At 41.1% G+C, this 16,163-nt stretch overlaps 1 protein-coding gene across 2 annotated transcripts in view; it reads right to left on the bottom strand.

Annotated features, from left to right (window-relative positions):
* loxl2 (lysyl oxidase like 2) overlaps window positions 1–16,163 on the bottom strand; it is a 45,043-nt gene that overhangs the window by 17,630 nt on the left and 11,250 nt on the right. For both annotated transcript variants that reach the window (XM_014471599.2, XM_023343625.1), the window contains exon 4: window positions 1,606–1,817. In XM_014471599.2, the coding sequence (XP_014327085.1) occupies window positions 1,606–1,817 (212 nt within the window). The remainder of the gene's footprint in view (window positions 1–1,605; window positions 1,818–16,163) is intronic.

Here is a 16,163-nt window from a genome sequence, read left to right as displayed (position 1 = left end):
CTGTTCTCCGCTGCGGTTACCTAAAGCAGGAGACTTCCAGCGTGAGCAGACAGAAAATGTACGGTTATCTAGAGTCCTGGAAGTTTTAATGGAGGGCCGTGTTTAATTTGTGGCTAGTAGGACGGAGAGCTTCCTTACGTAAGCAGGATTTATGATCCATCAGGGGTTTCTCAGGCCTTCCATGAGCTGAGTGTAATGCACTGATGCCAGACAGCCAGGAGTCAGGTACGGGTTACAGTGTCTGATGTCACACACACCTGTGCTACTCTGGATACATATTTAACAATCACAGCAGCATGGCTTACACTTTGGCTAAAAAAAAATGAAAAAAAATGTAGTTTTTGAACCTCTTGTGCTCTCTGTGTAGCACTAGCACCAGGTTCCTCCTAAATTGGCCCAGAAAAGAGAAAACATACCAAAAGTTCTTACTGTCGGTGATGGGACAGTCAGTAGATGCAAAGAGGACGAAGACAATCTGCTTCCCCCATGTCTGATGTTAATGATCACCCAATGTTTGAGAATCTAATCTAATTTTTTCCCCCAATGACTTTAGTGAGATCTTGTCTGTTTTACATACTGATGACTGTTTCATAATTGTGGGAGATTTCAAAATCAGACTGAGAGGCAAAGAAGCTGTGATATACTTCAGAACTTTGGTTTGACTCAACATGTGAAACAGGCAACATGCAGCCAGGGACACACTCTGGGCTTGATAACCAATAAGGGTGTAAATACTTCCAAGGTCTTTAATTGATGTTGCATTGACTGATCATTTTTCTGTTAACTTTGAAAGTACAACTTCCGTTGACTAAAACGTTTTCTTAAGAACAGCACTGTGGAAACTTTCAGTCAAATCTACTCTTGCCTCTATCCTGATGAGTTGGTAGATCGTTTTCGATCTAAAATTTCGCTCAACCTCTCTTAGCCCAGCTAATGAAGGATTAGATAGCATCAACTCACTTTTTGGTTACCTAGCAAGAACGTGTTGTGTAACATGCACAGTAGCAGTTTCATGTTGCTCCCAACATACAGCGGTGACAGGCCTGGCTGAACGCCTAACCAGTTCATCAAACTCACCAATATCCATTTGGATTGTGGGAAATGAAGGAATTTCTCGTGAGAAATTTTGGCAGTCAGTACGCCTGACTCTGAAATGTCAACCATCTGCTTACAGAGCACTTTATCATCAAGTCCAGTACAAATGATATGCCTAGCAGACAAATGTAGAGAAAATGGCTAAATTTCACCAACTCACCCATGAAATTTTAGAAGAAATTCTAACTCAATTAAGCTCCTCCTTCTGAGGCATTTATATCATACACTCATCTTTCCTCAAGAATGGTCTGTTATTACATCTAACCTGATTCACATAGAAACAACAATTTGTTGTTTTTGCAACTCTTTAAGGCGATTCTGAAGAATCGCCTTAAAGTCAACGTGGTTGAAGACATTCCTTCAATAAACCTCTCCCTTCCATGAAGAAGACTTTCACTGAGTTACACGAAAAGTAGAACATTATGCTCCCAAACACACTGCGCCAGTTAACACGTTGAATTTCTGTGCAAGCGTTTCATTGCCCCACCAGAACAACACACCCATGCTTACTTGTAGACTCTGGCATTGAACCTCCTCTCCCCTGGGAAGCCAAACATGCCACAGATGACTCTGCTGTTAAACTCGTTCCACTCTGCGTTGCAGATCTGCTTCCATTTGCCGCCATCTTTCACCTCCACGTAGCCCTCGGTCACAGGGATCCGCTTACGGTAGGAGGACAGGATGGCTCGAATGCGCACATCCTCCACATGAATGTCAAGGTTCTGTGGAAGAACATCGAGAGAAATATGTCAGGCAGAGCGCTTTTAACACGGCCCTTCAAATAATGAGAACAGGTGATGAACAGACTGCAGTGCGCACACACCTCTGGTTTTTACCTGATGGAGCTTTCTTTTGTCAGAGTGGTCTGAATGGCTTTCCTGGACTTTAGATGCAGTGAAACCGAAATTTGCATCATTGCGGTTTTCAAACGCAAACATTTTTTTAAGCAGACTGTTTGTTGCATTTGTCTAGAGACTGCACTTCCTGTGTTACATAAGATGGAACCAGCGACACCCTGGCCCTTCACGCTCCATGTCTGCGACCCCTGACCTCTGTGTGCTGTCAGTAAAATCTTTTCCAGATGGCAAAAAACATTTTCACAACTAATTAGCTTGTTAATGTTAAACAACGTGACAAGCTTCAAAGAGGTATAAAAGTGCTTCAATGTCCCACCAGTAAATCTGCAACTGGAATTATGCTTCTACACACTTTTTTTCATGATTTTTGTCCCCCCCCCCCCTCCCCCCCCCTCAAACCATTTCTATCTACTTTGTCAATGGCTGCAGAGTTGAAGTACATGGCCTGGGCAGTGATTGCACAACTTAGACATGAACATTGAATTTAGCTTTGTGTTGGCTTCCATTTTGAATGTTCGCAGTAGTGGGCGCTCCTGCAGGCCTCAGCATTTCAGAATCCCTAACAAACATTTACAACCTGAATTATAACGTTTGTTCAAATAAATGCTACTAATTTACCTCCAATACTTATTTTCTTTTTGTTTGTAGCTTTTCTCTTGGCTGCGCCGCTTCCTGTACATGTCCGTGTGGATTACCCGTGTTTCGTCCAATCAGATTTCAGTCTCTGCGGTCTTAAGGATCCACAGAACAGGCTGACGTTAATGAAACAATATAGCAGAGGAACTGTTGTTTTTCACCCTAACAGCTTTCGAAGTTGCCTCACAGATCAGAACAGTTTTGCTAGCGAAGCACATCCTCAACAACCCACCATGCTCACATTACTACTTGAAAATTATCTCTCTTGTTTTTTTAGAGTGCTTGATGTGAGAGACATAATCGTCATTTGTTGTATTCATTCACCACCTAGGCTGTATTCACAAGGAAACTGGTTAATTGCTGTCATGTTTTTTCAAAGATGGAAGACAGAAATTTCAAGGTTCAATTAAAAATAAATGAATTAATATCTGTGACATACTGCACAACTCATTTATTGATATGCACGTGAAAGAGGACTAAATCCATAACAGTAGCAACGTAGCGAAACCTCTGTAAAACACAAACGTCTCGTTGCATTTTGGCCTCCTGTTTCCAAGGTAACAACGTTTTGGCCGGACAAATATACAGTAGACTCTTCTGTATGTTTAGGGACTTAACTTGGACATAACGTCAGACGATAAAACGCTGCTTTTTAGATTTTTTTTTTAGGGTATTTTTAAAGTGACAGCATGGACTGAGAACATCTAATTAGTGGGGAAATCGGTCAGGTTCCTCACAGACTTTTCTCATGCTGAACCCAAAAAAATAAAACCCTGACATGGAATAATGAGAGAGGAGGGTTTCCACAATTGACATGTTCCTCCACAGAAGGGCAGATGGCAGGAGAGAGAAAACATCATCAGTTTTTCTATCCGCTGCACATTAATCATTTTAGTCTGGGGGAATGTGAAATTTTATAAAAAAACTAACATTTTGGTACACAATAATTACTGGATATGAATATACTGTACATGTGTATAAACTGAATATAGAGTAAATGATAAAGAATCCCTTCTCATTGGCAGAGTTGGATTGTCTCACTGAGCTTTGTGAAACGGATCCTGTTCGCTCCGTTTCCTGGTTCCAGCTCCACCTCTTTACATGCTCCCATTTTCTTTCCTTGGGATTTATCTTGATGAACTTCCTGTTTAGATTAGGAGCATATTTCTGGGGTACAAAAACAAAAAAAAACAAAAAAAAAAAGCCTAGCTAATCTGACTTGGAAATGCACTGACTTCCTCACATGTGTGTTTTGTTTCAGCTGAGTCTCAGGAGTGAAGCCCTTTTCCTGAAAATGGCTGCAGATGGGAAAAGCATCAGGGAGATGACCTGATGGGAGGATTTAAAGGAGCCAAAATTTACTTCAACACAGGCTTGGCTGAGACAAGGCTTGACTTTTGTTTTGTTTTGACCTTTTTAAGTTCAGTTTATTTCAATAGCACTTATTCACAACAAAAGCATTGTCTTGAGGCACTTTAAGAAAAAAATCAGTCACACATTAGACCCTGGCTATCAAACAGGACAGTAAGCTCAGTTAATTATTCAAAGTAGTCTAAAACGTTTCTACAGATGGAAACACATCAGATTGCATTGGCCCGTCGACTTTACAGTAATCTGAACTGAACATGCATGCGGTGACAGTGGAGAGGAAAAGCTCCCCTTTAACAGGAAGAAACCTCCAGCAGAACCAGAACCTGGTTCAGTACGAGCATCCAGCTGCTACGACAGACTCGTATGGTTATGTACGTTTATAAGAAATGGAAAATTTGCTACAGCAAAACAATCAAACTTCTCCAACATTCGCGTGTCCCTTTCCAATACATTTTTTTTTAAAAGTCCACATCTCATGAACATTCCATACCTTTCTGATTCCTTTCTCTTGGATCAATAGAAATGAGAATTAATTTGCAACAATTTACAACAGTTACAGCAGTGAGCGCTCGTTAGTGTGTTAGGCAGAGGGAGTCGGGCTTCTATCAATAATGAACAGACACAATCTGGATTTTTCTTTCTGGATGCTCCAACCTATCATCATACAGCGCGGTGTCCAAGGTAGATTACCTCCAACACGGTTTCTGGGTTAGGCTGGGATGTTTGGTGGTCCCTATTTCCAGCAGCCTTTGGCCGAGACATTCGATAGACCGCAGCCCATCACAGCTTTAGATGTCACTTACAGTGGTTTAGATATTTCTTTTTATTTCAGGAAAAACTTGAAAATGAAAATATACAGCACATGCACAAGTATGTCTAACTAGTGGAGACCACGAAAATGACATTTTTGAAGGACTCGCCGCAACAGGGAAGGACAGCCAAATGACAAACAATGTTTTTGGAATACACAAAAACATTGTCAACATTGTTTGGAATGAAGGCTGAGAAAACTAAAAGTGCAGAACGATTTCAAATGTCAGATTTCTGATTTTCTGTTGATGGCATCAACACGGCCATAGTTCTAAAAGAAAAGAAATAAAACTTTAATAAAAAGAAACAGAAAATGTAACTTTTATATAAAAAAAAATATGTCTTTTACATTAAAACTGTCACTGGGTTGTGACAGTATAATATGAGACAGATAATCTATGAAAAGATGGATCTCCTCCACCTCCTGTCTGAGCCACTACTGCCGTCTGAAGAAATGCACCACTCCCAACTAAAACAGCCAATCAGAGCCAGGAGGCGGGTCCTAGTGCTGTCAATCAACCTGCTGATTAACTTGCTAAACAACTACACGTTACCAAAAAAACTGTTTATCCGCCGTCATCGGTGGCCATGCTAACTAGCCTTAGAAGGAAAGAGAGAATGAGCAGCGCCTCACAGAAGGTTATTGACAGCGCTAAGCCCCTCCTCCTGGCTCTGATTGGTTGTTTCTAGTTACTGGGAGAAGGCAGATGAGTATGATTCTTTTCACAGATTATGTCTCATGCCATATTGTCACAACATGGTGACAGTGTCAACAAATATAAAAAAACAAAACAGTTTTTCATAAAAAGCTTTAATGAGCAGATTTACTCCTGAATGTGTTTGGTGCGATCTTCAGTATGAATCCAGTGCCGATGTAAAGCAAAATTATAGTGAGCAAAATTTTTGGCAACGACTATCTGACCAGGTGCACGGGAATCCAGGATTATGTGTTTTTTGCAGTTATTTACAGAAAACAGGGAACACTGCCTCTCACTTCCTCTGTTCAGAGCCATTAAAATGGGCCTTTTGTTAACAAACTGGAAACAGATGCTTCACGGCACTGGGACACTGTGAGCCATACTGGAGCATAAATTATAGAGACAATGACTTAATGGAAATGAAGTGATTCAACATGGCATAAAAGTTGAAGCATGTGGAAAATGACTGCAGTGCTCAGGGATCAGAATGTCTCATGATGAGCTTAAACAGGTTAAAAACAGAAGAAAAAAGAAAAACCCACAGTGCTGCTTTCCACTGAGAGTACATCAGGCGTTTGACTAACAAAATCTCATTGAGCAGAAGGGAACGAAAAACGCGATTTTTTAAAACAGTTTCGCTCTCTGTGTTTAACTCGTTTCCCCATCATGCCCGGTCCGGTGTATTCCAGTGCGGGGTCTGTCCCCGCACTGGGAAACGAGCCAAACACAAACAAACCATCTAGCTTTAGGTTGCGCGGTCAAATCTTTAATGTGAATCATGTTTGCACCGGATAAAATCCACACCATGGAACCAGCAACACATGGCTCTAATCCTCAAAGGGAAGGGATACAAATGCATCCATCCACCAAATGACTCCTAATCCTAATTACTGAGAGCGCTGCGCTCTGAGCCAGCGCCGAGCGCCATCCTTAGACAAATGTTCTGGATGTTTCCAGCGCAGTAGCCTGATACCAGAAGGCCAAGCAGTTCCAACACTGAGACGATATTAGTTTGGATAAAACCAACATTTTTCTCTCTTCTGTCTTTCAAATATTTCCACTGCTCTTTGTTTAGCTTTAATATTTTCAGCTACCATCTGAGTCAGGTATGACCACATAATCAGAGAGACTGCATTCAGAAGGTATAATAGATCACTGGTATAAAAAGCAGTGCAAAATATTACAGGAATATTTTGCTCCACATTCCAGTAATATGGAGCAAAATTCAGCATTCCAAACAGCATTTGGAACCGTTTTAATGCTTATCGAAAGTATTAAATGTTTTTAATGTTGTTAATTAACATTACAGTATTAATGTATTGTGACGTTAGCGTTGCACTGTGACATTACAAAGTTAATGTCACAGTGCGTTGGTGATATATTTGCAATATATCACGCAGCTCTACTCACCATGATAAATACAGATTATATGGACTTGTAATAATATTACTAAAACATTTTATTTAAGAGCAGCGTGACAAAAACGAGATAAAACCCCACTGCATGCTCTCCTATAACATGCACCATTTACTTCTTCGTCCAAAACAACATTTTTGTTTGCAATAGAATGCTTATTGGTTTTAAATGCATTTGTTCTATTTGCAAGCGGACACTTTTAGTTTACTTTTGTATTTTTATCAAGTCATTGTTCTTCTTTTGTTGTGATTCTTGTTTCTTTTCCTGGTTCTCACCTGCCGTGATCTATTTGGTTCTTTCTGTCTCTGTTCAGTTTAAGGAAGTTGGCGCTGCCTCTCTACGCTCACCGACACAAACTCCCAAAGTGGAGGGGAATAGTGGGAGTAAGAGGCAAAGCAAAAAAACCCTAAAAAATCATTTAAATTAAATTACACATACATTCGAATTGATCCTATCAAACGGTACAGTGGGCTCTGTTAATTCAGAGTGATTAAAAAAGTTTCTAAGGAAACCCAGCAGATTGCATCGAGTCGTTGACTTGTTTACCAATGACTGATCTTGCTTATGTGGCTGTGAAAGGTTGAGCAGCCAAAGCGTTTCCTTTGCCTACATCCCCCAGAATGCTGTGCGGTTCTGGATTAGAGTTCAGTGAAATGATTGAAAGTTCTATCGGATGTGTTTTCTATTGATGCTAATCGTCTATCATTTATCATAACCCAAATCAGAATAAACTGAAGGTCAGTGGACTTCCTCAAAGCCATAAAAGGACAGATGAGCAGGCAGTGGAAAGATGAGGTGACAGCCACTTCAGAGCAGCACAACTGAGGGTCACTGTGTTGTTTACTGGACCGCTGAGAGAGACAGAGCTGAATATAGCCAGGCAAGCCAAGGGAACCTCAGACCGCAGAGAAAAGTCATGGAATGACATGTTTACTTTGTGTCTGTCACAAAATGCCAGAGAATGCAGGAGAACGTGAACGGGGCTGACGGGGTGAGCAGCGGCAGCCAGGAGGGCTTCACGTTTCACCTCCGTCTTACCTCACTCTCTCGCCATTTCCTGTGTGGGTTATTCTGGCTCACCTGATAGAGTCTCTGCATGCAGCCTAATAATCATCCCAAACCACTAAAACCCCCCAGCAACATTCAGTTCATGGCTGCCATTACGGCGCGCCTGCCTGGATGATAGGGCCAGGCCTCAGCGGTGGAGCGCTGCTCCCAGCTGGGTGTGTTTTACACGCTGGGGGCCCATCTGACTTATTTCAGTAAATGGAAAAGCTGAGTCTGAAGGTCTTTTTTGTTTGGTTTTGTTGGGGTTTTTTTAGGCTATGATCCCAGTCTGGCTCCATACGTCTCGACATGTCCATCTGCACTCTGTGGAGAAAATCATCATCATCTGCTTGGCTCTAAAGTCCAAGGACATCTCCATCTCCTTCATCTATTAGCACTCCTGGTAAACATTAGGCTAAACACTGAGAGCTTTCATTTAGTGAGGGAAAAAAATCCTCCGTTAGGAAACGTCTTTAACCAAACTGTCGTCGGGTAGATGGGACCTGCCGCTCTCAGTAGGGTAGTTTTCTGAGTGTTCACTGACTACCAATCTTTAAAAAGCGATTTTGGCCAATACTGATTTTTTTTTTTGGTCTGAAATGTTGCTAAACATTGCAATAAAGTTGCAGAGTTGGCAACAGCGGAGTGAGTTTTATCAACTGTGATCACTGCTGATCACTTATCTCCCAAAATAAAGAAAATCTGGGCCGATTTATCGGCTGGCCGATTTATCGGTGCACCTCTTCCCCGCACAATTGGAAAAATATTTCTAGGCGAAGTATTGTTAAGAACGTCACAATTCAATTCACTTTAGTATTGCTTGAAATACTTCACTATTCATTTGGTAGTAAGCAGTACACAAACATTCCATCCTTTTCAGTTCATTTTTCCAAATAAATATCAATTTGAACTAGAAAATTCCTGAAGAAATTTAACCGGGGCCTGCCAAAGTGTGCCTGTCGGTTTGGACCCAGTGTTCGGATGCTAAAAATTAGCATCAATGCTAAGATTAGCTACTGCGCAAGACAGTGACCTGACCTGAGAGAAAAATATAATGCAAGGTAATATTATTGCATCACCTATGGCGGTGCACTAGTGGAGGGCAGTGAAGTGCTAATGTTTGTGCTAATGTTAATGTACTGCCTTGCTATGAAAGGCAGCGCACTAACCTAAGAGAGAAAGATAATACAGGCTAAAATTATTGCACCGCCTACGGCCGTGCACTAACCAGAGGGGAGTATTAAGGCTTTTATTTTGAAATTTTAAGTATACTTCATTTTAAATGTCCAAACTAATCCCATGAGTAACAGTGATTGGGTTAAATAATTTCTATAATGCCCAAAAGAGCAATTACCTGATGTAAAAATTGTCAATGCTTTTATTTTGAAATGTTTAATAAGCTTCATTTTAAATGGCCACACTAATCCCATGTGTAACAATGGTTGGGTAAAATCAATTATAAAATGCCCAAAACACAAGTAGTTCTAAAGGCCAGCTCAGTCCTCCTCTGTAGTAACTGACAGTTCCGCCATGTTGTAGTCCTAACCTTGAGTCATTGTAGTTCTAAAGAGCAGCCCAGCTGTCGCGTGATGAAGCAGACAGGAAGAGACAGAATTCCAGTAGTTTGAAGTAGTTTGTTTTTCTGAAAGATCTGAGAGGAATATTCAGGCTTTTATTTTGAAATGTTCAGTAAGCTTCATTTTAAATGTCCAAACTAATCCCATGAGTAACAGCGATTGGGTGAAATCAGTTATATAATGCCCGAAAGAGCAATTACCTGATGTAAAAACTGTCAAGGCTTTTATTTTGACATTTTTATTAAGATTAATTTAAAATGGCCACACTAATCCCATGTGTAACAATGGTTGGGTAAAATCAGCTATAAAATGCCCAAAACACAAGTAGTTCTAAAGGCAGACTCAGTCCTCCTCTGTAGTAACTGACAGTTCTGCCATGTCGTAGTCCTAACCTGCATGTTCTGCCATAGTTAGAACTACAGTGATGCGTTTTTGTAGTCCTAATCAGCTGCTCTGCCCTGTCCTGTTCTTTGTTCTGTTGCTATGGTAATGAAGCTTGTCTGTCAGACACTCAGGGCTGACAGAATTCCATTTCTTTGAGCCAGCCAGTTTGACTGAAAAAAGCAGTCCTAACAACTCCTTCCCGTTCGGGAACCGTGATACGTACTTGAAAACCGTTTGAAGCATCTGAGAGGGCTATTTGTCGTCTCCAATAGTACCGCGATTCATATTCTCTACCTCACTCACAGTAATAACAGCGATGAGAGAAAGATGGTGTTTGCTGAGCTCAGAAATGTTTCAGAAATGCATGGAAGTCAATCTGTGACTATCCTCAGTGGGATATTGAGGCTTTTATCTTGAAATTTTCAGTAAGCTTCATATAGAATTGTTGTTTAGGTTAAATGAGTTATTTACTGGCAAAACAGCCAGTAGTTCTAAATGGCAGCTCAGCCCTCTGTTTTAATTCAGTGTTAGTTAGAACTAGAGATATGGCGTTTTTGTAGTCCTATCTATTAGCATTAGGTTAAAGGCTAAAGCTAATAGATAGGCACTTTCTGCGCAAGCCAGTGCCTTAACCTGAAATAACAAGATAATGCAGGCTAATATTAGGCCCCAATAAAGAGAAGTTTTATTAGGTGTGGAACAATAGGTGCCTGCCATGCAAGACATTCTTGTTTTAACCTTCTTGTTTTCAAGAAGGTTAGGGATACAAATTTTCTAACCTTGAAATGTTGAAGATTTTAGAAATTTGGAATGAAGATGATGTCATGGAAAAGAGAACTTCCAACTACAAACACTTGTTTGGATTCTTGTTGGAAAGAAAGAAAATGGTTAAAATACTAGTGGAAACCATTTTTTTAAAAAAAAAAATAGTACTTAACAGTTGATTTCTTTTTACATAAAATCATGGTAAGTCTGGCTATTTTTAGACCAGGGGTCACCAACCTCTTTGAGACCGGTAGCTACTTCACAGGTTCAGAGTAACACGAAGGGCTACTTGTTTGATACAGACATAAATTTTCTTTACAACAAAAATTCATTTAAGTAAATATGATTACATGCTGCCTGATCATATTAATGTTAGGGACTATGCACAATAGTTATCAGTAAGGACAGCTATGGTTAATTGCTATATTGTGGTCAGACGTTCTTAGTTCAGAGTTTTAAGTTGGTGAGGTGGGGAACGCCAAAGCCTAAATCTTATAGGTCAGTTTTCTTTTTCTGTGAGTTAAAAATGATGACTGGAGTTTGAACCACTCATTATTTGAACCTCAGGTTCTGCCTGAGCTTTTTACAGTGCGCGGTTCTGGCGGGTTGTCGGTTTATTAGCTTTTTTGTGATTTTGTGAACTGAACAGCTGACGGGTCACCTGCGGGCTGACACAAGCAGATGTCGAAAAAAAATGTCTGACAGATTGGAAGGTACAAAACTATCACTGCACCTGACCTGCAGGAGCACAACCACCTCTCCAACGCGCAAACATCGGCACAAAACTAAACCACTAAAGCAGCGCACCCTTTTATTTCTTTTTTCTTTTTTTTACACAAACGATGCTAAATAATAAAGACATTGAAGCGAAGCAGTGAGATCCACGGAAAGAGGAGGATTGGCGAAATCTTATAACTACGGGAGGTTCAAACTCCACTCATCATTTTTAGCTCACAGAAAAAGCAAACTGACCAATAAGATTTAGGCTTTGGGTGCCCTTTGACCCCCACAGACTCACACTGATGCGCGCTACATACAAGATGTTTTGGCACAAAATAACTTTTTCTTCTCCATAATTTTGTTATTAGTAAACAGGGTTGGATAATAGAAATACAATAACTTTTCTTTTTTTAATTTAAAGGAAAATCTCTCAGTGCGTCCAGCTGTACAGCTGCTGCTGCAACAATCCAAACTCTCAGTCACTTGTGGGCAATTTAGAATCACACAGAAAAGCTCCAAAAGGGAATCAAACTCAAAACTCTGAACTAAGAACTTCTGATCACATAATAGCAATTAACCATAGCTGCCATGGTAAATTATTACTGATAACTACTGTCAGTAGTCCCTAACATTAACATGATCAGGCAGCATGTAATCATATATATATATATATATATATATATATATATATATATATATATATATATATATATATATATATATATATATAGCCAAGACAATTTATGTCTGTATCAGACAAGTAGCCCTTCGTGTTACTCTGGACCCGTGAAGTAGCTCCCAGTCTCTAAAAGGTTGGTGACCCCTGATCTAAGGAATCTGGGTGAATGAGAAAGACAACGGTATACTTTAAACTTCTACTTTAATAATTCTGTCTTTTCCACTTTTCCTTCTCTAATGTCTCCTCCCACTTAGTTAATTAAGAAAACAGAGAAATAAATATATGGTAAACTGCTCTAATATTCCCTAAGTAAACATGCTCTGATCTGCATCCAGAAGAGCTTAGAAAGTTCTCAATTAACTATTGTTCTATTGTCTTTTCTGCAAAGAAAATATCATAAAGCATAACTTATTTTAAATACTTCATGTGAATAGCTGCACATTTAATATGCATGTCTTAAAAGTCTTAACTGTGACATTTGTAAAGCATTTCTTGAGGAAACAATGATAGTTCCCCTCTCTGCTGTCGCTATCCCCAAACATCCTGGTACCAGCAACCCCCCAAGCTCCCCTCTCTGCTGGCGCTATCCCCAAACATCCTGGTACCAGCAACCCCCCAAGCTCCCCTCTCTGCTGTCACTATCCCCAAACATCCTGGTACCAGCAACCCCCCAAGCTCCCCTCTCTATTGTCGCTATCCCCAAACATCCTGGTACCAGCAACCGGTACCAGCAACCCCCCAAGCTCCCCTCTCTGCTGGCGCTATCCCCAAACATCCTGGTACCAGCAACCCCCCAAGCTCCCCTCTCTGCTGTCGCTATCCCCAAACATCCTGGTACCAGCAACCCCCCAAGCTCCCCTCTCTGCTGTCGCTATCCCCAAACATCCTGGTACCAGCAACCCCCCAAGCTCCCCTCTCTGCTGTCGCTATCCCCAAACATCCTGGTACCAGCAACCCCCCAAGCTCCCCTCTCTGCTGTCGCTATCCCCAAACATCCTGGTACCAGCAACCCCCCAAGCTCCCCTCTCTGCTGTCGCTATCCCCAAACATCCTGGTACCAGCAACCCCCCAAGCTCCCCTCTCTGCTGGCGCTATCCTCAAACATCCTGGTACCAGCTACCCCCCAAGTTCTCCTCTCTGCTGTCGCTAACCCCACAGCGTTATGGTACCAGCTGTCGTTACGCAATAGTCAGCCCCGCCCTCAACCTCACAACATCCAAGGAGTGACTACTGACCAGCTCTCCGTCCAACGGGTCCAAAAAATCTCTAAGCCTTCGAGTATTACCCTGAAGCAAGTCTAGTAGAGATGATCTATCTAAGCTGGTGTCGAAGGAGACTCAACTAGCCTTTAACTACCTACAGTCCAAGAGTTATGGCCTTTTCCAGTTAAGAAGCAATCAGCTGAGTAGCCCTCACACCTGCACAACCTCAATAACCACTCCTATTAACGGTAGCGCCCCCTCTAAGTACAACGTGCGCTTGTTACAGACTAGTCAAAATCCTCTTTGAAATAGAAGCAAAGCAGACCTGGCTGTTGTCCTTCGAACACTTCAGATCTTCATCACTCAGTCACCTTTGTCTTTTCTCCAAGTCTGTTGCTGCAACTTTGAGATCCTAGGGTTGAGGCAGAGTAAGGCAGCCAAATCAGGAACCAGGGCTGAGGGTCAAGGGGTCTTGTCCCTTCTGGCGGTGCGAAGTCTCAACTTCCCCATGGCTCCAGGGTGCCAGACCTCTCTTCTTGGTCCCCTTGGCCTTATATACCCTTTCAACCCATGCCTCTATAAGGCGTACGTGACCTCTTGAGCATGCAACTACCTCATCGGAAAGTCCCAGCCATTCCCACATATACCCTGCTTCCCTCCCTTACTTTCCTCGTGACCATCTTAGTTTCAGATCCTTAATTGGGACACAGCTCTGGGGCAAGTCCTGACATGTTCGGACTTGCCTTTTTCCCTTGCCTCTGTATCTAACACATTGTTTGATTATTACTTCAATTACAGTTTTATATATGGTGTATGATCATCATAAGTAAATTCAAAATATCTTGTCCCATAATCATCAAAAAATCAAAATGCAAGATTCACTTGCTCAGGCCTTCATGATCTGTTGTCTGCATTAGTCTGGAATGATCCCACCTCCTCATACCAGTTTTCACAACACAGTGACCCCCCAATACTTACGTCCAGTTACCTGAAATTTTTTTCAGTTATTAAAAAATCCAGGGTGGCACCCAGTACCTCAGCGTTCCCGAATTATACATGTCAACAAAAATACGCCCAACTCTCCGGAATATATTCGGTTTTGGTGTTTCTTCCTCCTGTGTTTGATCAATTTGTGGCTCAATCTTGGTTTTTTCCACCCTGGATTCCATTCTGTCTATCTTGATTTTTAAAGCCACGATCTCCTTATTTAATTCCTCGTTCTCCCTAGTAAGGCACAGCAGTTTTTCTGACTTTTCTTTTAAAGATTTTTCCGCGTCATTTTTTGCCATGGCCCGCTTCCGTTCTAGTTTAATTGTTAATTGTTGCATGTTGCAATAATCATTTTGCATTCTTTCAATTGTTGTTCTCGCTTCCTCCAATTCCAAATTAACTTTAATCATTTGTTTTTTATAATACCCATTCGAACTTATGAGTTTGCAATTCTCTACATGCCAATTTGTTGAGTCATCGGTCCTGTTCAGTCTCTCTAGTTTCCTCTTCAGACTCTCCACTGTTTTCTGAAGCTGCTCATTTTCACTGTTCAGCTTCATCTGGTTCTTCTGGAGAATCTCTAACTTTTGTAACGTGAAATCTTTCTCCGCCATTGTTTCTTTCTCGTTCGAACCTTAAACTGCAAATGAATTTCTCTGTGGAATCTGGGAATACAAAGACAGTCACCAGTGATGTCACAAACAGGATGTGTGACATCACAGTTCAACATCATAGCCACAAGAAGTCTGTTGGGTGTGGGGGGAAGGGGGGATGTTTTTTAAAAAAAAAAACTTTACTAACACTGTATAACGACAGAGAGAAACATTTGTTCTGCCTCAAGAAAAAACAAATACAGATAAACATGTTCAAGAAAAAGAAAAAGCTAAGGGGCTTCGGTTCCCAACTGTACATTCAAAGCAATACAGATTTCAATTGTTTTAATATCTATTTTTTGTCTTTGATGGTCGGGATATAAAACTTAACTTCATGGTAAAATGCAGCAAGGCATGGCTTCCCCTACCTGGAACAGTGAATATGATATTTAGCTAGTGACAATAAAGGATTTATCAGAAACTCTGAATTGTTGAGCTTCTAGTGAGGCCAAGTAAGAATCTTCCCATAACAGCATAAATTGTGCTTCTATGTTGTTGTGGATAAAGTCACATGTATTGCTAACTAAGGCTAGGCGCCTGACTACAAATATGGTAATAGGCAGTCAGAAAGGTTCGGCTGAGGAGCCGAGTGTGAATAAAACACCAAGAGACAGGTAGTAAGTTTAAGTTATTGTATTCAAGCTTACAGTTTTGCATAAATTTATGGACCAGTTCGGCAAACATCAAAGAAGCTCATAAACTGACGACCCACCAGAACCGCACACGGTAAAAAGCTCTGCCAGGATCCAAACAACTGCTCTCTTAGAACTACGGGAGGTTCAAACTCCTGTCATTCATTTTTATGTCGTGTCTCCCAGTCCTCCCTCATCGCCCCCTGGTGGTCCCAGTGCTCCCTTGTCCCTTCGCAAGTCAGTCACTGCTCTCCTTATGCATTGCTATGGGCAGGCCCCAATTATCTTGAGACATTTTATTTAAATTGAATGGAAACAAAAATCAAAGAAGGCAAAACATATATATGTATCACCACATGCTTTTTGAGGAATTAGGAAGCTACAGCAGAAAAAAGCTTCTGATCCCAGCAAACAAAGAGGGCTGAGACTTCAGAGAGGACCAGCAGCAAGTTCTATACTCATACCAACTTATACCAAGTTGTATTACCTATGCTGAAACGTTTTCTAAAAAAAACACACAGATGCAGACTATTCAGGCAAAAACTTCTTCTGTTTGACAGTTTTTTTCCCATAGTGTTTCACAGTTGTTGCTTTAAGTTTTATCGTGACTCTGCTTCCTGTCTTCTACATA

The sequence above is a fragment of the Xiphophorus maculatus genome, chromosome 12 (genome assembly GCF_002775205.1).
Source record: "Xiphophorus maculatus strain JP 163 A chromosome 12, X_maculatus-5.0-male, whole genome shotgun sequence".
Taxonomy (NCBI): domain Eukaryota; kingdom Metazoa; phylum Chordata; class Actinopteri; order Cyprinodontiformes; family Poeciliidae; genus Xiphophorus; species Xiphophorus maculatus.
The sequence above is the reverse complement of the archived record's forward strand: the minus strand, read 5'-3'. Positions and strand labels throughout refer to the sequence as shown.